General features: G+C 44.9%; 5 protein-coding genes across 5 annotated transcripts; 2 read left to right on the top strand and 3 right to left on the bottom strand.

The window, feature by feature from the left end:
* Positions 1-816: 816 nt before the first annotated feature.
* On the bottom strand, positions 817-1,986 carry RhiXN_06675 (Retrotransposon gag protein; the record flags this gene model as incomplete). Its single annotated transcript, XM_043326491.1, has 1 exon — positions 817-1,986. The coding sequence occupies one exon, from the start codon at positions 1,984-1,986 to the stop codon at positions 817-819; it is 1,170 nt and encodes a 389-aa protein (XP_043181923.1).
* A 3,884-nt stretch (positions 1,987-5,870) lies between these two features.
* Positions 5,871-6,203, top strand: RhiXN_06674 (uncharacterized protein; the record flags this gene model as incomplete). The annotated part of the gene is made up of 1 exon (XM_043326490.1): positions 5,871-6,203. One exon carries the CDS (start codon positions 5,871-5,873, stop codon positions 6,201-6,203), a length of 333 nt encoding a protein of 110 aa, XP_043181922.1.
* A 392-nt stretch (positions 6,204-6,595) lies between these two features.
* On the bottom strand, positions 6,596-8,473 carry RhiXN_06673 (Retrotransposable element Tf2 protein; the record flags this gene model as incomplete). Its single annotated transcript, XM_043326489.1, has 4 exons — positions 6,596-6,801; positions 7,332-7,716; positions 7,766-8,362; positions 8,405-8,473. 4 exons carry the CDS (start codon positions 8,471-8,473, stop codon positions 6,596-6,598), a joined length of 1,257 nt encoding a protein of 418 aa, XP_043181921.1.
* Positions 8,474-12,599: 4,126 nt separating this feature from the next.
* Positions 12,600-14,888, bottom strand: RhiXN_06672 (Retrotransposable element Tf2 protein; the record flags this gene model as incomplete). Its single annotated transcript, XM_043326488.1, has 1 exon — positions 12,600-14,888. One exon carries the CDS (start codon positions 14,886-14,888, stop codon positions 12,600-12,602), a length of 2,289 nt encoding a protein of 762 aa, XP_043181920.1.
* An 804-nt stretch (positions 14,889-15,692) lies between these two features.
* On the top strand, positions 15,693-20,322 carry RhiXN_06671 (dynein heavy chain, cytoplasmic; the record flags this gene model as incomplete). The annotated part of the gene is made up of 18 exons (XM_043326487.1): positions 15,693-15,726; positions 15,784-15,959; positions 16,010-16,346; positions 16,399-16,487; positions 16,598-16,774; positions 16,827-17,093; positions 17,149-17,254; positions 17,331-17,577; positions 17,706-17,719; positions 17,779-17,972; positions 18,029-18,320; positions 18,389-18,759; positions 18,805-19,075; positions 19,129-19,209; positions 19,306-19,490; positions 19,548-19,706; positions 19,761-20,215; positions 20,277-20,322. 18 exons carry the CDS (start codon positions 15,693-15,695, stop codon positions 20,320-20,322), a joined length of 3,501 nt encoding a protein of 1,166 aa, XP_043181919.1.
* Positions 20,323-20,444: the final 122 nt, after the last annotated feature.

The following is a 20,444-nucleotide window of genomic DNA, read 5'->3' as shown; positions in this document are numbered from 1 at the left end:
GAGTGGATAAATGGATGCATTAGAAGCGTCTTCACAGGGTCCTTTTATACCCTGAGAAGGCGCACAAACAAGTATATACATGATTGATACCAAGAGGGGGTACAGGAGGTACAGGTGGCAACTGAAACACTTGAGGGAGCCAATACTTTGGTACATAGTAAACAAACAACAGATCCTAATATTTGCCCCAAGGCAATGTTTGCCCCAAGGCATTATTTACCTGTGTGGGTCCTTAGATGTCCCAAGACTAAGTGTTTCATCCTTGGAGTAAACAATCCCAAAGGTAGGATACCTCTGCATTGGGTACTTACAGTAAATGGGGCATAACTCAGCCAAATGTTGTCCGTTTTGGGAGTTTGACCCAGCGTTCTGGAGCGCACAAACATGCGCACCTAAGCGCAAGCGATTCGGCAGTGTGGGATGCCCGGGTGATGGAGAAAAGGCGCATTTAGTGCGTCGGCGCTTAAGGGCTGATTAAGCGCCGGAGCACTTGCCTATGCGACAGGGGGGACCCTGAATATTTCTGTGTGTAGCCACAAGATAGAATCTTGAATAATAAATACTACAAACAAGAGAAATATTACTTGTCACTGTTTATCTACTCAGCTGAATTTATATATATTTAAATGAGTGAGAAAACAGCATATATGCAAAAGGCATCGCATATTAAGGGCATTCCTGAGCTTTGTAGGTTTTGTAAAGGTCACTATTGGATAGAGGGACCTTGAAAACCTTAGTTCGCATCTTTATCTCATTTATTTACTGTGAGATTACTAGTGTAATTAATAAAATAAGTACAGATTTAAAGAAGAAATGTCATATCCATAACACTGGGCCTTTAGCATTCGAGGCCAGGACAGGGGTGGGGGCAAGGATGGGCTTAACAGGGGCGATTGCGGCAGGACGCTTGTCTTTTTTCAAAGAAGGGAAAGGAATCATAGTGTCTTTGGATTCTCCATTCCACCTGACGTTGGGCATATTGCCAGAGGTGGTACGAACAATAGATGTGATAGCGCCTTTCTTGGCGCGACAAGTGGTGGGGTCAATCATGTAGACGTTATCTCCCACATTGAGGCGTGTACGAGTGGGAGTGGAATTGGAATTGGGGGCAGTGCTGGAAGATACGCAAGTAGTGGGGGTGGAAGCGGATGGATTAGACAAGCGTGTGGATTTGATATGGTTGGCAATTTCTTCTGCTTTGTCATAAACCTGCTGAGCTGTGGCGCGACGCCATTGGAACATGGTGGAGAGCATGATGTCCTTGATGTCATTTTTAAGGCCATCGTAATACTTGTCACGCAAGGTTTTGTCACTATAGCCCAAGGACACTGAGTATTGTTGGAATTCCCAAGTGTACTCTTGAACTGAAGCCTTCTGCCGCAAGTTGTTCCATTTTTGACGGTACTTTTCATCACGATTTGTGTCCACATAATGTTTAGTGAATTCCGCCCAAAATACATCAATATTTTCCAACAAGGGAACCGCTTCTCCCCTAAACACCTTCCTTTCCTTATATGGACGTACCCAATCTTCTGCTGCTCCCTCAAAATATGATGTTACCCAAAGAATCTTTTCCTCATGGGATCGGTTTGCTCCCTTTGCCCTTATGTAAGCCTGACAGGCAATGATAAAATTGAGGGCGTCTTCTTTTTTGCCACTAAATTTGTTTGGTTTGGCAAATTTTAAATCAGAAGTAGAAGACGTAGGGGCAGGTGGGGGATTGATAGAGGTGGTAGTGCCAGAAGGCAGGGGGGGTGGAGCTGTGGAGCAAGAGGAAGATTGATGAAGAAGCTGATCTTGCACAGCCTGGATGGAAGTAGCCGCCCCTTGAATTTGGTTTGAATAAAAAATATGTTGATTACGCGATTGATCGCAATGTTCCTCAAGTTCTGCCCTTAATAATGCTATTTGGTTGTGTTGTGCTTCATAAGCACCTTGTAATTGTGAGAATTCTTTTTTTAGCACAATCATATTTTGGGCAACCATATTTAATAATTCTCAATCAGACATGTGGTCAAAGGACATAGGGGAATATACATGGGGCGGCACAGCCGCAGGAGCAGGAGTATGTGTTCGAGAGGATGGGGCTGACCACCCCGATTGGGTTTGGGAGGGAATCAGACTAGTCTCTCCCATCACGCCCAAACCAGGCATTGTCATATGAGACTGCAAAAAACTCATATTCTTTGTAGTAATGGATTCTCCCTTTTCCGTCTTGGGTGATATCCTGAATGGAGCAATGGAAGTTATCTAATTCTAGCTCTTTTTCCACCAATAGTTGGTCTTTTTCCTCAATGCGCCTTTCTTGCTCTTTGATTGTGAGAGCTAGATCTCAATTGTGGGATTCAAGATTGGCAATAAGGTTTTTTTGTTCTTGAATATCTGCCTTGTATATTATTGAGGCGCTTGGCAAAGGACTTGTGGTGTTTGATATGGGCTATTGTTTGGACTAGCCCTGGTTCCTCAATACGAGCAATGTGTTCTTCAAGATTATTAATGCGACCGACTAGCACGTGATTGATGTTGTTGATGGTTTTTTCGAGGTAGAGATAGCGGGTGACAATGGAATAGGGCCAAAAGATGGCAAAGAGGACAAGATCTAGAAAATTGAACACTAGAATGCGTTCCCGATATAAATTGGTACTCGATCAGATAGATAAACGGGTTTATAGTTCAAACTACTAACTGTTTGCTTCCCCACTAGCGTTAAACAATCCTTTTACTAAAATCAGCAGCTGTGTACAAGCGTGATATTAGTCAGGGTTTTTGTAAGCGGAGGTTCAGCTGACTAACAGCGTATGACTAAAGGTGCGGACACCCTGGTATGCGGACAATTGCTAGCAAGGGGCTATCCCGCGGCTTTACTGACACTCGTATTCCTGTCTTTGATTATTACACAGGGGCTACAATGCGATGTCCTTTCAAGCTTTGGTGCTTATCCAAGCGTAGGTCTTGTTTGTTGACAAGAGTACGAGTAGGAAAGACTTGACCTAGTGTCACGACTCAGCTTGGACCTATGGTTCAAGGGGGCTTAAAGTCCGTGGCACTATCACCAATGGACTATGAGACAGGTAGAGGGGCGACAAGGGCCCAGGGGTTATGGATAAGGGTAGAGAGGCGACGAGGGCCTAGGGTTATGATTCTTAAGTAACGTGCACTTAGCCAACTAGGGGCTTGGGCAAGGGATAGTTAAAAGTTGAGGTGAATTGACAAAGAGGTCAAGTCTTGCTGTTTAGCGGCGACTTGACCTGGCTTATATACATGAGGAAAGCCACATCAAAAACAACAGTACTAAATAGTGAGTCATTTACAATTTCACATCCTATATCAAATATGTCACGTGATCTTGATGAGTCATAAATATATACCAAAAAAGGAAACTGTCTCAGAAAAAAGGTAGAAAATAGTAAAAAATCATGTCATGCCAATGAAGGTCATGACAGGTAGCAGGCGCTTGTGGCCATATGGACTTGTAAAAGAAACTGCATAAGGCAGTGAGGGTGCTACCTACAACAACAAACCAGGTATCTATGGTGACCAAGGCCGTAAGGGCAATGACCAGCTATGTGAATACAACAAGTAAGCCGCTTAAGGTGGTAGTAAGCTATCTACTTAGTAGTTACTGACTGTAAGGCCTTGTACACAATGTGGGATGCAACAAGAGGTAATTGACCTGGGTGTTACTGTTGTACACCACTGTAAGGTGGGTACTTGCTAGTGGGGCAGGCGCTTAAGGCCATACTACTACAGACAATGCTTATCTAACTAACTATCAAAGGCTATACTACTGATGCTTATGGTGTCCTACTACTAACTACTGTTGACAAGGGGGCCTTAGGCCTGGGAGGTGTGGTAAGTGCAAGTAAGGGGTAAGGTTTCTACTGATGGGGGCCAGCTACTTAGCTGGCTGGTGTGCCTCCTCAATGGACATGAGACAAGGTAAAATCAACTTGGGGTCTCCAAGCAATTTTTCCTGCTGTATATATATGCAAAGGGGCGCTATCCACATGGTCTGTGCGCGTGAGAAAAGAAGTATACATATGAAATAGGAACCATGCTGCAGGCTGCGCAGAAGCATGGATTTCTCCTAAGCACCCTTGGCACGGCATCTTGGCGCAGCATCTTGGCATAATAAGTGCCAAGGTCACGTGATTAAAAACATAAGATATCAGGTCCGTAAAAATACTAAAAATAACAGAAAAATTGTCTGGTTCCAATGGTGTAAATCTCAGGAGTGTAACAGTTACCATGGTCAATTGGCCTCCTTATATTACAGAGAGTACTAAATACAAATACAATGTGTGTGGGAAAGGAAGCTGTATATATGAAATAAGAACCCTGCTCTGCAGTCAGCCTTACTCATACATACATGTCACTGACATGTCATGATGACATCATAGGTGGAGGTGGCTACATATGCTGATTAAGCACAGTTTGGGGACGTGGCTTGGCGCTTAGCGTATGATATATACGCCATGGTCACATGACTAAAAATGTAGTCTGTTTGTCTTTGTTTAAAATCAAGAAAGTGGGATTAAATTCCCTGGTATCAAGTGTGTCTACAACAGTCCTCAACTTTACTATTTTCCTGATTTGTCTTCTGCAACCTTAGCCACCTCTTTGACCGTGGCTTTTCAGCCATTTGGGCACTGTTTGATTCCATGGCCCTTTTGACCGCATTTCACACATAGGCCAGCAGCTCAGCAACAATCCCTCTCCTCCAGGGTGATGTAATTGGGGTCCTCAGAAAGGCACACCTGGCGAGTAGTGGTTGTGGAGGTGGTTGCAGTGACTGTGTTACAAACTCCTTAACTATACCATTAGATTTGGACGATTTTTCTAATATTTTTAGTCTTTTTTACAAACTCTTTATCTTCACTTTTTCAATCACGTGATCTTGGCGCTTATTAAGCCAAGATGCCGTGCCAAGATGCCGTGCCAAGGGAAATCCACGCTTCTGCGCAGCCCGCAGCATGCCTCTCATTTCACAAGTAGTCTTCTATTCACACACGCACAGACCACTTGTAAATAGTTACTTTGTCTATTTAAAACAGCAGGAAAATTGCTTGGAGACCCCAAGTTGTTTTTACCTTGTCTCATATCCATTGAGGAGGCACCCCAGCCAGCTAAGTAGCTGGCCCCCATCCATCCAAAGTAGCTCACCCCTATCTTACCTACCACACCTCCCAGGCTTAAGGCCCCCTTGTCAACAGTAGTTAGCAGTAGGACGCCATAAGCGTCAGTAGTATAGCCTTAGATAGTTAGTTAGATAAGCAGTGACTGTAGTAGTATGGCCTTAAGTGCCCAACCCACTAGCAAGTACCCACCTTACAGTGGTGTACAACATTGTAAAATTGACTTTCTGTAGGCTTGATTTCAACAAACAAGAAGACTCCTAGTACTAACACAATGGAAGAAACCATGATCAGGGCTACCTTGCAGGACAGAATAATCAAAAGTCCCCCACCCCCATGTAGTACCAAATTGCTATAAGGCTAAAGAGTTCTGATTGTCCGCATACCACGTGTTTTGCCGGAACACAGTAGTTAGCAACCTTAGACAGCTGAAACACCTGCTTGTAGAAAACCCGCTCATATCACAATTGCCAGATCTGTTGATTTGTTGTAGGGACTATCCAACGCTAGGTGCTTGATGCAAAGGTTTAGCACCCATATACTACATAAAAACTGCTCATAAGTCCTGAATCAGGCACCACCATCCCCCATGCCGTCTCCACTATTCCCTCCACATGCTCTGGCAACCCACGCCCATACTCCTGTCCTTCCAGCCACACCTCTCAATGTTCCATTCCTTCCCACTCCCAACTGGCCTCTTGCAGCACATCTCCCACTCTGCAAGACTTGCCAAGGATGGAACCAGAGCTGTCCCTTGCCGCTCTCCTCAAGGCTGTCACAGCCCTCACAGTCACAATTGGGTCCTTGCAGGACCAAATCAGGAATCAAGGCCAACAGCTTGCAGAGCTCAAAGCCATTTGCAAGGAAACTGCCAACCTTGTTGGAGACAAGGATCAAGGAGGTGCCCAAACCAAGCCTGGCCCATTGACTGGGCATATCACCCCTCCTACCCATTTGGGGGGGGAAGCCCACACTCCAGGAATGGTTAGGCCTGGATGTCACAACTCAGCTTGGACCTATGGTACAAGGGGGCTTAAAGTCTGTGGCCCTATCACCAATGGACTATGAAACTAGGTAGAGGGGCAACTAAGGCCCAGGGGATATGGGGTGTGGGTAGAGGGCAACAAAGGCCTGGATATGATTACTAGGTAAGGTGCACTAATGGCCAACTAAGGGCCTGGGCAAGGGGTAAGGTGTAAGCTGGGGATGAATTGACAAAGAGGTCAAGTCTTGCTGTCTTAGCAACAACTTGACCTGGTTTATATACAGAAGGAAAGCCACATCAAAAACAACAGTTCTAAATAGTGAGTCATTTACAATTTCACATCATATATCAAATATGTCACTTGATCCTGATGAGTCATAAATATATACCAAAAAAGGAAACTGTCTTGGAAAAAAGGTAGAAAAAAAGTAGAAAATCATGTCATGCCAATTAAGGTCATGACATTACCCCCTCTTCAAGCTCCAACTGCCTTGGGGTGCTCCTTGTGAAACTCTTCTATAGCTTCTTTGGCGTTACCCATGTTATCTACTGGTTCCCATGAGTTGCTTCCTTTGTTGTATCCTTTCCATTTGACAATATACCAGAGTTTCCTTGCTTTACTGCGTACCTTCCACTTGCTGTCCAAGATTTGTTCTACCTTGTACTCTTCCTTGCCTTCTTCTGTAATGATAGGTGCAGGTTGGGGAGGATTGCGTCCATGAGGATCAGAATGAAACTTAGTGAGAAGATTTATGTGGAAGACAGGATGTATGCACATAGTATGAGGTAGCTGGAGTTTGTATGCGTGTGATCCTATCTTCTCAATTACTAAGCAGGGGCCTAGTTTTTTATGGCTGAGTTTTATTGAGGGTCTGTCTGTGGATATGTTCTGATGATTCAGCCAGACCTTGTCCCCTACTTGGATTTCTTCTTCATCCCTATGTCTTTGATCATAAAAGTATTTCATCCTTTCTTGGGATAAGGACAGCTGCCTTTACTTCATCATATCTTTTTTCCAGAAACTCCGCATGTTTGTCTGCATTAGGTACTACTTCTTCTGATTTTTGACCAACTGAAAATCTTGGGTTATAGCCGTAGCATATTTGAAATGGGGATTTGCCTGTGGAAGTTTGTTTTAAGTTATTTAAGGCAAATTTTGGCCAATGGCAGTAGTGAGACCCAGTCCAATTGACAATGATTCCCAAACATACGTATAAAAATTTTGGCTTCTCTTTGTATGCGTTCAGTCTGTCCGTCTGTTTGAGGGTGATATGCTGTAGAATATGTGGGCTTAATGTCCAGTCTCTTATATAGGTGGCAAATGAATTTGGCATTGAATGTGGGGCCTCTGTCTGAGACTGTACTCTTGGGAAGGCTGTGTAATTTCCATACATAGGTGACAAATAGGTTGGCAATGTCAATGGCAGACACTGTGGATTGGGTGGGAATGAAATGAACCATTTTTGAAAATTGATCAATGACAGTTAAGATAGCATCAAAGCCTTCTGATACTGGTAATCCTACAATCATATTGTATGCTATGTCTTCCCAGGGGCACTCAGGAATTTGTAATGGTTTCAATAATCCCACAGGTACCTGGTTGGTTGGTTGGTTTTGATATGATGCAGGTTTCACAGTGGCTGACATAAGAGTTGACAAATCTTTTCATTGATGGCCAGTAGTAATTCCTTGAGACAAGCTCTAGTGTTCTGGCTTGTCCTGGGTGTCCTGCAGCTAACATGTTGTGCCTAGATTCCAAAATGAGATTCCTAATGGTTTCATCTTTGGGTACAAAGATTTTTCCTTGACACCATAATAATCCCTCTTTTAATTCCCAATCAACTACTTTGTTCTTGTTCTGGAGCTTGTGCAAGATTTCTTTAAGACAGTCATCCTCATAGATTGCTTCACCAATTAGGTTGTTAATTTCCTGATCCGGAGTGATTGATGAGATAAAAAGTTCCGGTTTCAGGAGAACCTGGTTCTCTACCCCCCCTTCAAGGGGTACTAAATCATACTGTCTAGAAAGGATATCCGCCTTCTTGTTTTGTGCTCCAGGCCTGTAGATAATTTGGAAATTATAATCCGCTAAGAAATTTGCCCATCTAATCTGACATTCATTAAGGGATTGTGATGTGGAAAAGTACTCCAAGTTCTTGTGATCTGTTAAAACTTGGACTGGTAGTTCTGATCCTTCCAGTAGGTGACTGTTATGGAATGACTGATTTAGACATATGCGCCCCTAATTGCCGATAGTGAATAGTGCGAACTGGAGTAATCATACTTGCTCTATCCAAATATGGGCATGAATATTACTATATTTGGAAACTGGTGGTGCTACAAGACCTTTCATACTTTATTTCCTCATTGCGCTTCCATATATACACGTCTGATTATGCGAAGTGGTCGTACTATTATTTCTATGATTTATAGCATTTTTTGTACTATACATTTATATGTAGGAACGGTACTTATAGACCATGGAACAAGTGCAAGTAAGCATGCAAGCGCCGGCGCTTAGTCATTGCAAATAAGCGCCAAAGGTCGGCGGGGCGCGCCGACGCCAATATCTCGGCGGGAAATAGGCATATTACTATGCGGACAAATACCAATAGGTCGGAGGCTCCGGCATCTCAGTTCCCAAAAAGGAATCGTCTGATTCTGAGCCAAATTGATGGAGATACTAACCATTTAAGTTTCTAGCTTTTTCTATGAGATCCTACCTTGCCTCAAGGTTATTTTTAGCTTTCACACTAATGTAATTTAGTCATGTATGCTCTAGAACATTCTGTAAATAGCCTTGAGTCTATCCCACTAGGACTTATTGGGACTAATTGGTCTTGATGTATCAAATAGCTCAGACTGTACCTCTCATGTAACTTCCTCTTTTGTACATCATGTATATAGTTATTTGTTCTCCCTCTGGGGTATATAAAGCCCTTGAGGGAGACTCTTTGAATACATCCTCCTTTTACCCTTCTTTTCATCCCATTCTTACCCCTTGTGTGAACTTGAAGATCTATTAGATCTTCTTTACTTAGTTTATAGTGTCTTATTTTGCTTTCTTAGCCTCTTAAGCTAACTGAACTTAACCTGTAAGGTATCTCGGCGCATATAGCCTCTAGCAAGGTCCCAACAGATACTGGGTAGCTAGGAAAGGCTCTAGGGCAACCCTGAACCTCTTGAGTAAGTCAGTTGGGAGAGTTTAAGGCCTTGAAAGCGGCATATACACTTTAATTTAGTGCGATCTCAGTCAAATAAATTACTAAAAAATCCAGATAAATTACAGTAAGTAAATAAGACTCAGTACTAACTTTCATACTACAGATATAAGCATAACCAACCACCTGCATCTACAGTAATTGCTTGATTACTTGTTAAGTGTAGGGATCACCCTGATTACTAACCTAATTTACCCTTATATAGCTAGTCTATTGCCTTTTATATCCATATATAATTGATCCATTAATCACTTCATTGTATTCTGTACTTAATTACATAGTCTCTAAAACCCTACTCTATAACAAACATCCCCCAGCAACTTATATTATTAATATATCACTGTGCATCATATATACTATATATATCTTTGACAGTGGATATATATGGTAATAACCCCTCCAGATATGGGTTATGACAGAATGCCTCAAGTTGTTGTATGCAAACTCTGCTAAGGGGAGCCATTTTGACCAATCACTGTGATCTGCCATGACATAGGACCTAAGATAGAACTCTATGAACTGATTAACCTGTTCTGTTTGACCATCTGACTTGGGGTGGTGTGCTGAGGAGAACATGGGTTTGATTCCTAATCTCTGGTATAGGGCCCTAAGGAATTTTCCTGTGAACGTTGTGCCTCTATCTGATACTGTTTTGATTGGCAATCCGTGAAGCTTCCAGATGTTGCTGACAAATACATCCACTAATCCCTTGTGTTGTATGCCAACTGTAAGGTTGGGTACTTGCTAGTGGGCAGGCGCTTGTGGCTGTACTACTACAGACAATGCTATGTAATCTAATCTAAAGGCTATGCTACTGATGCTTAAGGCGTCCTACTACTATCTACTGTCAACAATGGGGGCCTTAGGCCTGGGAGGTGTGGTGAGTTAAGTAAGGGGTAGTGGTGGTACTACTGGCAGCCAGACTACTTAGCTGGCTTCTGATGTCCTCCTCAGTGAATGTGAGACAAGGTAAACTCAGTGAATGTGAGACAAGGTAAAATTGACTTGGGGTCTCCAAGCAATTTTCCTGTTGTTTATATAACATGGGAACTATCTACAGAGTGGTCTGTGCACATGAGAAAGGAAGACTACATTTGAAAAGAGAAGCATGCTGTGGGCTGTGCAGAAGCGTGGATTTCTCCTAAGCGCCCTTGGCACAGCATCTTGGCACGGCATCTTGGCATAATAAGCACCAAGGTCATGTGATCAAAAAAACAAAAGATATTAAGGTCGTAAAAAATAGTAAAAATATCAGAAAAATTGTCCGGTTCCAATGGTATGATTCATGAGGGTGTAACACCTTGGCAGTGACCTTTTTGGACATGGGTATGAAGTGTCCCATTTTTGAGAATTGTCCTAGACATCCTTAAGGGGTGTCAAGGCAGTGGGTGCTTGTGGCTGTATAGAACTAAGTAAGAACTGCGTAAGGCAGTGACAATGCTACCTACAACAACTATCTACCTAAGTACAACAACCAAAGCCGTAAGGGCAATGGCAAGCTATGTATCTATGGTGAGGAAGTTGCTTAAGGCAATGAGTACAGGTGGTGACTTAGTAGTTACTGGCTTAAGGCCTTGTACAGTGTAAGGGATGCAACAAGAGGTAATCAACCTGGGTGTTACCATGGTTGGTTGGCCTCCTTATATATTCTACAAGCAGCTATTTACAAATACATAATATCCAATATCTAATCCAATAAGAACCCTGCTCCACAGTTGGCCTTACTCATTGTCCTAGACGTCTATAAGGATGTCGAGGGGAAGGGCGCTTGCGGCCGGGTGTGACTAAGTAGAAACCGCGTAAGGCGGTGGCAAGCTATCCTACAACAACAACCAACTATACTACGATGACCAAGGCCGTAAGGGCAATGGCAAGCTATGTAAGTACGATGAAGAGGCCGCTTAAGGCAGCGTAGGCTAAGTATCTAAGTAGGGGTTGCTGGGCTATAAGGCCCTTGTACAGTGTGGGATGCAACAAGAGGTAATCAACCTGGGTGTTACCATGGTCGGTTGGCCTCCTTATATATTACAGAGAGTGGCTAATTACAAATACAGAATATGCAAAACCTAATCCAATAAGAACCCCACTCCGCAGTTGGCCTTACTCATGCATATGTGTCACTGACGTGTCATAATGATGTCATCAGGTGGAGGTGGCTACGTCTGCTGAGGTAAGCGCGGAGGGGGACGTGGCTTGGCGCTTAGCGTATGATATAAGCGCCAAGGTCACGTGATCAAAAATGTTGTCCATTTGCCTTTGTTCAAATTCAAGAAAATGGGAATAAATTCCCTGGTATCAATTGTGTCTACAACACTCATGCATATGTGTCACTGACATGTCATAATGACATCATTGGTAGAGGTGGCTACAGGTGCTGAGTAAGTGCAGAAGGGGATGTGGCTTGGCGCTTAGCGTATGATATAAGCACCAATGTCATGTGATTGAAAATGTAGTCCAATTGTCTTTGTTTAAAATCAAGAAAATGGGAATAAATTCCCTGGTATTGAGTGTGTCTACAACAAGAATGAGTCAATTACAACCAGGATGGTGTCAAACCCTTGTGACTTGGGAAACCCTGTGATGAAGTTGTAAGAGATGGTGTGGAAGGGGTAAGGAGGGACTTCTAAGGGTTTCAGGGATATGGCTCCTGTGTGGGCCCTTTGGTTAGCCTGGTGTCCTAGACGTCCGTTAGGGCGTCAAGGGGGATGGCGCTTGTGGCCGCGGTGTACAAATGAGAAAGTCGCAGTAAGGCGACGACGAACCTATCTACGGTGACGAGTAGCTATCCTACGACGACAAGACCGCTTAAGGCGGTGACGAGCTATCTAAGTACAACGACAAAGCCGCTTAAGGCGGTGTAGACTATCTAAGTGGCTAACTAAGTAAGTTGCTGGGCTGTAAGGCCCTTGTACACTGAGTAGATGCGACAAGAGGTAATCGACCTGGGTGTTACCATGGTCGGTTGGCCTCCTTATATATTACAAGGGTGAACTAATTACAAATACAATATATGCAATACTATAACCAATAAGAACCCCGATCCGCAGTCGGCCTTACTCATGCATACGTGTCACTGACGTGTCATAGTGATGTCATCAGGTGGAGGTGGCTACGTATGCTGAGGTAAGCGCAGATGGGGACGTGGCTCGGCGCTTAGCGTATGATATAAGCGCCGAAGTCACGTGATCGAAAATGTTCTCCGTTTGCCTTCGTTTAAATTCGAGAAAATGGGAATAAATTCCCTGGTATTGATTGTGTCTACGACACTGCCCCCCCTCTAAGGGCCTTGGCAGCGCCGAGGGCCTTCTTTTTCATCTCTTTTTCAAAATTTTTCAGGATTTTTTCAGCGTTTCTGAGGTTTTCCCTTGGTTCCCAAGTGTTCTCCTCTGATCCATAGCCCTTCCATTTTACCCTAAAGAACCATTTACCGTCCCTTTCTTCCATGTCCGTGATCCCTTCGACCTCGTATTCTTCCTCTCCATCCATGGTGACCGGTGGAGGGCGATTTTCAAAGGCGCGTTTATCATCCCTTTTGACTTTAGACAGGAGTCCTACGTAGAATACGTTGTGGATGCGCATGGTTGGAGGTAGCTCAAGTCGGTAGGCGCGGTCGGAGATTCTTTTGGTAACCTTGAACGGCCCTAAGCGTTGCTCCGTTAGCTTTGGGCTCAGGGTTTTAAGGTTCACGTTCCTGGCATCAAGCCATGCTTCTTCTCCGACTTCGAATTCTATTGGGCTCCCATCTTCTCCGGCTATCATTCGTTGCTTAGATTGCCTGAGGGCGGATTCCACTTCCTTCCATTGGGTTTCCATTGTTTGGGCAAGGTCATCTGCTTCCGGGACGTCTGTAGGTACGTTGGATGGGGTTAAGGTAGGTTCCCATCCATACAATGCTTTGAAGGGGGTTTTACCCGTGCTACTGTGTACGGCATTGTTGTATGCGAACTCCGCCATAGGGAGCCATTTAGCCCAGTCCCGTTGATTGACCCCTGAATAAGCCCTGAGGAAGTGTTCAATAGAGGGGTTGACCCGTTCCGTTTGTCCGTCGCTCTGGGGGTGGTACGCCAATGAGAAGTGTGGGTCAATGCCAAGGCGTTTGTACAGGGCCCGTAGGAATTTGTTGTTGAAGACCCTCCCTCTGTCGGATATAGTCTTCTCTGGTATGCCGTGGCGTTTCCATACGTGTTCCAGGAACAATTCCGCTAGCTCGGGTGCCTTTAGCTTCTTGGAGCATTTGACAAAGATTCCATACTTGGTGAAGCTATCCACTATGACCAGGATTGAGTCGTGGTTCCCGTCTCTTGGTAGGTCTACTATCATGTCATAGGAGACGTATTGCCATGGTCTAGTCGGGAGTTCGAGCGGCTGCAGGGGAATGGAGGTGTACTTTGGCTTCCTTATTCGCTGGCAGGTTTCACAGGAATCCACATGCCAATAGGTGTCCGCGCGGATGCCTGGCCAGTAGTAGTTACAGGACAGTAGTTCTAGCGTCCGTTGTCTTCCCGGGTGGCCTGCCAAGGGGCTGTCATGGAAAATCCGAAGAAGGTCCATTCTTAGAGTCCCTACATCTGGTACCACAATTCGGCCCTGGTAGAAGAGAAGTCCTGCCTCCATCTGGTAATCCTTGAATGCGTGTTTGATGGATGGAGGCGCCTTGGACTTGTTTTGGAGGAATTGTAATATTTCCTCCAAGGATTCGTCTTGGTCCAGGGCGGCTTTGATCAAGCGTTGGATCTCCTTCTCGGGCGTTACTACGGCTATGTTGGCAAAAACAGGGTCTGGGAGCATGGTTTGATCCGCGGGGGGAATATCGGCATGGTCTGCTCGGCGTGACAGTGCATCTGGCTTCCCTGACTGTTTACCGGGTCTGTATACAATCTGGAAGTTATAGCCAGCCAGTAGTAGGTGCCATCGGGCATGTCGTCGATTGAAAGTGCGAGATTCCTTCCAGTATTCCAAGTTCCGATGATCCGTGAAGACGGTGATTGGATGCAGGGTCCCTTCCAGAAAGATGCGCCAGTACTCAAATGACCGAATGATGGCCAGAAGTTCCTTGTCGTGGGTATCGTAATTCTGTTCGGCCCCTTTGAAGGATTCTGACAGGAACCCTAGTGGGTGTAGACGCCCATCTTCCTGTCTTTGGCTTAGAATGGAACCTAGTGCTGCGCCTGAGGCATTGGTCTCAAGGAAGTACGGCTTAGTAGGGTCGGCGTGGCACAATACCGGTGCGTTGGTAATAGCATTTTTTAGGTTTTGGAATGCTTCCTGCTCCCTTTCTTCCCATTTCCAGGGTATGTCCTTCTTGACAAGGTTGTGCAATGGCCTGGCTATGTGGCTGAAGTTGGCGACAAAGCGACGAAGAAAGTTGGCAAAGCCTAGGAACGACTGAACTTCCTTAACCTTAGTAGGTACCGGCCATTCCCAAACCGCTTGGATCTTGAGCTTATCCAGGCTAAAGCCCTTATCAGAGACAATGATCCCAAGGTATTCCACAGAGGTGACGTGAAAGGTACACTTGGATGCCTTGCAGAATAGCTGGTTCTCCATTAATTGCTTCAGGACCTCATGAACGTGTTGCGTGTGTGATGCGTCATCCTTGGAGTAAATAAGGATATCATCAAGATAAATGATGACGCATACACTACCGGAACCCGATTTAACCTAACTTGATCCGGGGATGATGACAAAGGTTTAAGTTAGTGGTTTACCCCTGATATATCATGTCATGTACCTTGTTTTGGGCTCTAATGACGCTAGCTGGGCTGACCTTGTGGACAAACAGGGCCCCGTCTGTAATATCATTACTTGTTTCAGCCCGTATAGCCGTCTATCGGCCTTAGGCAGGCACCGGAATAGGCACAAAGAGAAATGTGTTATCAAAATTAATATAGGTGACATACTCGTTCCTATGTATGAAAGTTAGATTGGAATTTACGAGCGATCCATTATCCGCCCCGGTGACATACCAGGGTCAGGAACACTGGGTAGGATTAACCGACTTGGAGACCGCGGTAAATACCCACTCGACACTTCGGACCCATGCTGCCGGCCAGCGCGATTCGTACGCTTTGAGAGAAGGCTGTCAGATACTTACAGTACTGCTAGATCCACCTTGCTTGATTTCAGCTTGGTGCTTAGCCCAAATTAGGCGATACCCATAGTTGACCCTTAGCTGGTGGCGGCCGACCCGAGCAACCCAGTGACTTTGCTCTGATCCCGTAAAACAACAATGCCGCTCCTGCGAATAATGTCCAATTCCAGGGAGTGTTTAATGTACTTATAACCTGGTGAATGCGTCAAAACTACCTATTTCTGTGTTCAACTTTGCCGTTTTTGCTTGAACCCCCCGCTATGACCTTACCGGCGCCGTTGTCAACTCTGAGTGGTGAATGCTACCAAAAGCGCACTATACGTTTAACTGTGTAACTTACATTTTTACTAGTTTACGTGAAGGTTGGGCACACAACGGCAAAGTGTTCGGCGTGCTGTGACGAGTTTGGGAAGCCACTGTCCTTTAGCAAGAATGGCGTGCGAAAGCACCTCGATTCGGCCACACATTTAGCCAACGTGAAGACGTTGACTAACGTACGGACAAAGAGGACTATTCAACAACCAAAGGTAGAACTTCTCTCGTTTTGCTAGCCGTAGGCTTACGTTACCGTTTTCAGAGTACCCCCCCAAGGCAAAGTATCCGCCCAAGGGCTGAAGTGGATGTAGAAGATATAACTCTAGGCTTCTGGAACGCGCCGTCTCTGGTCCCTCAACCGGAGCTTCCCTCCGTTTCCCGCAAGGACTTTCTGTCGGTCTTCCAGTGCCTGAGCACGCCTCAGGATGCTCCCGCTACTAATGATGAACTGGCTTCGACCGGCAATGATTTGTTTGATGACTGTATCACGCACGGTCAACCTACACCCAACCAACCTGGCTTAGCTAGTGATTGCGAGCGACAGTCCGAGCTCGGTGACTTTGGCTCAGACTCGGAAGAGGAGGGCCAACCTTTCCATGGTAAGCTCCTTTACTGGTGCTCGGCAACTCCAATAACTTATTTGTAAGTTAGCCTCATCTACATCATCAACTACACGTACCCGATACCAAACCCAGCCCAACCCCTCGCCAGATGAGTGGTTTCCGTACGCATCATTTGCGGTAAGTTTATGTTATCTTATGTTCTGAATTCCCCTATCTTATTATCAGCGTAGATGTACCTTGCGGACTTACTGTTCAGCTCACGTTGACTGAATTTTTCCCGCGAGCAGATGTGGGCCATTCTTGAGTTTGCACGCGCAACAGGGGGTCAAAACATACCAACCCTTTCGGCTCTTCGGAAGACTCAAGACAAGCTCAAGGCGCAAGTTGGCGATCCAACGCACCGACATGTATCACCAAGTGGCACTGCATTCCATCTGAACAAAATCTCAGAAACTTTGAAACAGGTATGTTTCTTCCTAGTACTATGAGCTTGGAAATAAGTAACAATTTGCATAGGATATGGCGAACCCCCATCTGCGGCCACACATGAACTTCATCCCTCACGCCGAGGGAAGGTACATGTCGCAGGCATGGCATGCATTTAAAATGGTACACGACGTTAGTGACCACGTCCTGACACCAAGTGTGAGGTCTGGCGGCCGCATATACTATGTTAACGAGCTGGCACGACGCAAGAACGATTATTTTCTGCCCCTGAGGTGGATCACCTATGGCCCTTTGAAAGAGCTGTACGCGATCGGATATCACACAACTGAATCGCCAGTATGTCTGAGCACAAACTAATTAATACCAACGTAATACTGATATACTTGAGTAGTCGGGCTTATTGGTTTGTAGCGATAAAAGGATGACCGTGAAGGTGTCGACCTTCCTCGAGACCTTCCCTGAGATGTTGCAACGAGGCGCTGTCCCCGTCTTTTCTGGTACGTCTATTCTATTTAATTCTGAACGGCGAGGTTTGATTGAACCAATGCATAGATTCCGCCCGGGAATTTTGAGCCAAAATGCCCCATCCACTTCGTACAGTCGCCGGTTCTCGGCCTGTCTATTCAATCCCACTCATTATATTCATGGATGACGCATCAGGGAATACCTTGAAACAGTGGAATAAGCATTGGTCTTGCTACCTATCCAATGCATCTCTTCCACGCAAGGTTCTTCAAGCTGAATATAACGTCCGATTTGTGGCTACATCCCCACATGCAACTCCTTTGGAGCTGATGCATGGTATTCGTAATTCGATCGAGTGAGTAATCCAAATCCCAGGCATTTTTATATACATTCCGTTGGATTCTTTATTTAAGAGTGACACTCTAATCGTTATTGGTTTATGTGTACATATAAGTTTATTTTATTACCTTTATCCCCTCTCAGTGCTGTGTGCCGCCGTACGCTATATATGGGCTAACAAATATCTTATTCAGTGACGCATTTAATAACCCTACAGTTGCATTTGACTGTTTGAATAAAGAAGAAGTCTTTATTCGACCGTTTCCTCTGTTCTGGGCTGGTGACAACCCGATGCAAGCAGAACACTGCAGTAGCAGTGGGCTTGCCTCTAATAAATTCTGTCGTACATGCGAGGTCGGCGGCAATACTAACTTTAAGCTGTCCATTGTGGGCTATTGTTCTTTATTCGAGGTAATTACTTTCGATGGCTGGTGACAATTCATCTGACGCTCAATTGTGTATCTTAGCCAGGAGTTACACGGAGTGCAATCAAAACTCGAAAACTGATTGAGGAGCGTCTGGATATGGTCTTAAAGCCCCGGATGATACAAAAAGTCAAGGATCACGTTTCAGATTTGGGCATCAAAGACCCAATTGCGCAGCCTCTAATCGATTGGCTACTAACGCTTGGGAAGGACTTACTGAAACCAGACGACAGTGGGGTTCGTCAAACGGCGCAAGAAGTCAAAAATATGCTGAAGGTTGAGGTCGCTACCGCACGCAAGGTTGGATTTATGAACCCGTTACTAGATATGGAAGGTAGGCACTTGTTTTACTGTTCTTTTGTTTGCGGCATTGGCACTCAAGTTATTGTGTTGGTATGATAGGACTCGGTGGTGATATTCACCTGGATACGCCAACAGAGATACTTCACACGATTCTACTTGGTGTCGTGAAGTATTTTTGGGCGCAATCCGTCTTTGTACTTGAAAAAGACAAGAAGTTGAGCTTATTGGAGTCACGCTTAGCCTCGGTTAACACCGCCGGGTTGGATATTCCTGAACTCAATGCTGCATATATTTGCCAGTATCGCGGGTCGCTTGTTGGCAGGCACTTCAAAGCTATTGTTCAAGTTATACCCTTTGTCATGTACGATTTATTTGCAGGGAATAGACACTTAATCAGTGCGTGGCTCTTACTTGGGCGAATGACCTCTATGCTTTGGTATACTGCTATTGACGACATTGATGCATATACGGTATGTGTATCAACCAGTATTCATATAGGTGCTAATTCTCAATAGAATGAGCTTCGCGATCTAATTCAGGATTTCTTGCTGGTCACGGCCTCGTGCAGCCCAAGCATCATGATCTTGAAGCCAAAATTCCATTTCCTTGTTCATCTACCTGGATTCATTCAACGCTTTGGCCCTGCGCTTTTGTTTTCAACCAAAAGATTTGAGTCCTTCAACGGTGTATTCCGTGCAGCCTTGACATTCAGCAATCGACAGGCGCCATCCCGTGATATTGCACGTCGATTTGCAAACATTGAACGTGCAAAACATATTTGTTCAGGTGAAGTTGTCTCAATTATATTGACTGTTTGTTGTACTGATCCTTTATTTTAGGAGGATTTTGGAAGGAGGGAGGGGAATGGGTGTGTGCAAGCCCAGCCATACGCGCATATCCAGCAAAGAGCACGGTCTTTAGTAAGTTAATTGGGCTTCCAAAACTAAATACAGTAACACCAGGTATGTTCATTTGTATTACTACAACCGCCTGCCCAAAAATCTTCCATCCCATAGGGTCCGTCCGCACGCGTGCCAACCCAAATGTAATCCCATGGATGGAGCTTGTTCAAGGTGTTGGGGCTTCCCACTTAGAGGCTCCCGGAGGCTGTGACAACCATTATATTCAAGCGGTATCAATGGTCTCACAGTCAGGCGATACCGTGAGAGCGGGATCCAACATTTTGCTCCAAGACCAATCGGTAAGTATATAATTTATATTTAGAAGCTACATACTCATGAATTCAATTGTTGCATAGTTTGGTCATGTACGAGCTATATTTGTACATCATTTTACCAATGGTGACACAGTTGACTATGTGCTGATTGAGAGGTATATACTTGCCGAACAAAAACACCCCCTTCTGGACATGCCAATGGTCTCTCGGTCGGGTACGTTAGCCTATGTACCAGCAGTGGTAAGTCCAATATTATATGATTGTATGCGCAAACTGATTGTAATTCATATTTAGGAAGTAGAATGCTTGGTGAACTTGCAACATGATTGTGCAACGTCCCAGAAGTGCAAGTGTACCAAAGTCACCTACGAGATCCAGGAACGCGAGAGAATGTCAAAGGCACTCCTTCGCGTTAATCACTCAGACCAAGTACAATTTATTATTAACATACACGCGCTACATAATTCCCTCCAACTGAGACGTGCGATCTCTCCTGAACTCCATTTGCGAAAGACTTTGTCCCTCAACAAAGAAGAAATATTTAGTACAGCAGTCGAAAAAATGAAGAATAACAGGGCTGAGAAGGCTCGAATTGCCGCGGCAAAGAAAGCTGCAAAAGCAATGGTTGAAGAAGTGGTTAGAGGTACCGGTGCGGGCGCTGTGGGTGACACAGGCAATGGGGGTGATACAGGTGATACGGGCGAGGCTCCGGAAATGGTGATAGAAGCCCCTCCAAGGAAACGCAAGAGGTATGTAACTTGCTATGTGCATATCGAATCAAAGAACCAACCAATTCGCTTTCTTTGACAGGAATCAAGGAGCAGAATATCTCCTAGCTCACGTACACAACCCATAATATTTCAATGTAGTTATGCGTACATAAACTTTGTCTGTTATCCGAATCTTCCCAGTAATGAAATAGCCGGAGAAGAGAGTTTATGCAAGCCCGAGCAAGAGAGTAATTGTTAGACTTGCAGA

The sequence above is a fragment of the Rhizoctonia solani genome, chromosome 7 (assembly GCF_016906535.1).
Source record: "Rhizoctonia solani chromosome 7, complete sequence".
NCBI lineage: Eukaryota > Fungi > Basidiomycota > Agaricomycetes > Cantharellales > Ceratobasidiaceae > Rhizoctonia > Rhizoctonia solani.
Note: the sequence above shows the minus strand (reverse complement) of the source record. Positions and strands in the feature narration are given on the sequence as shown.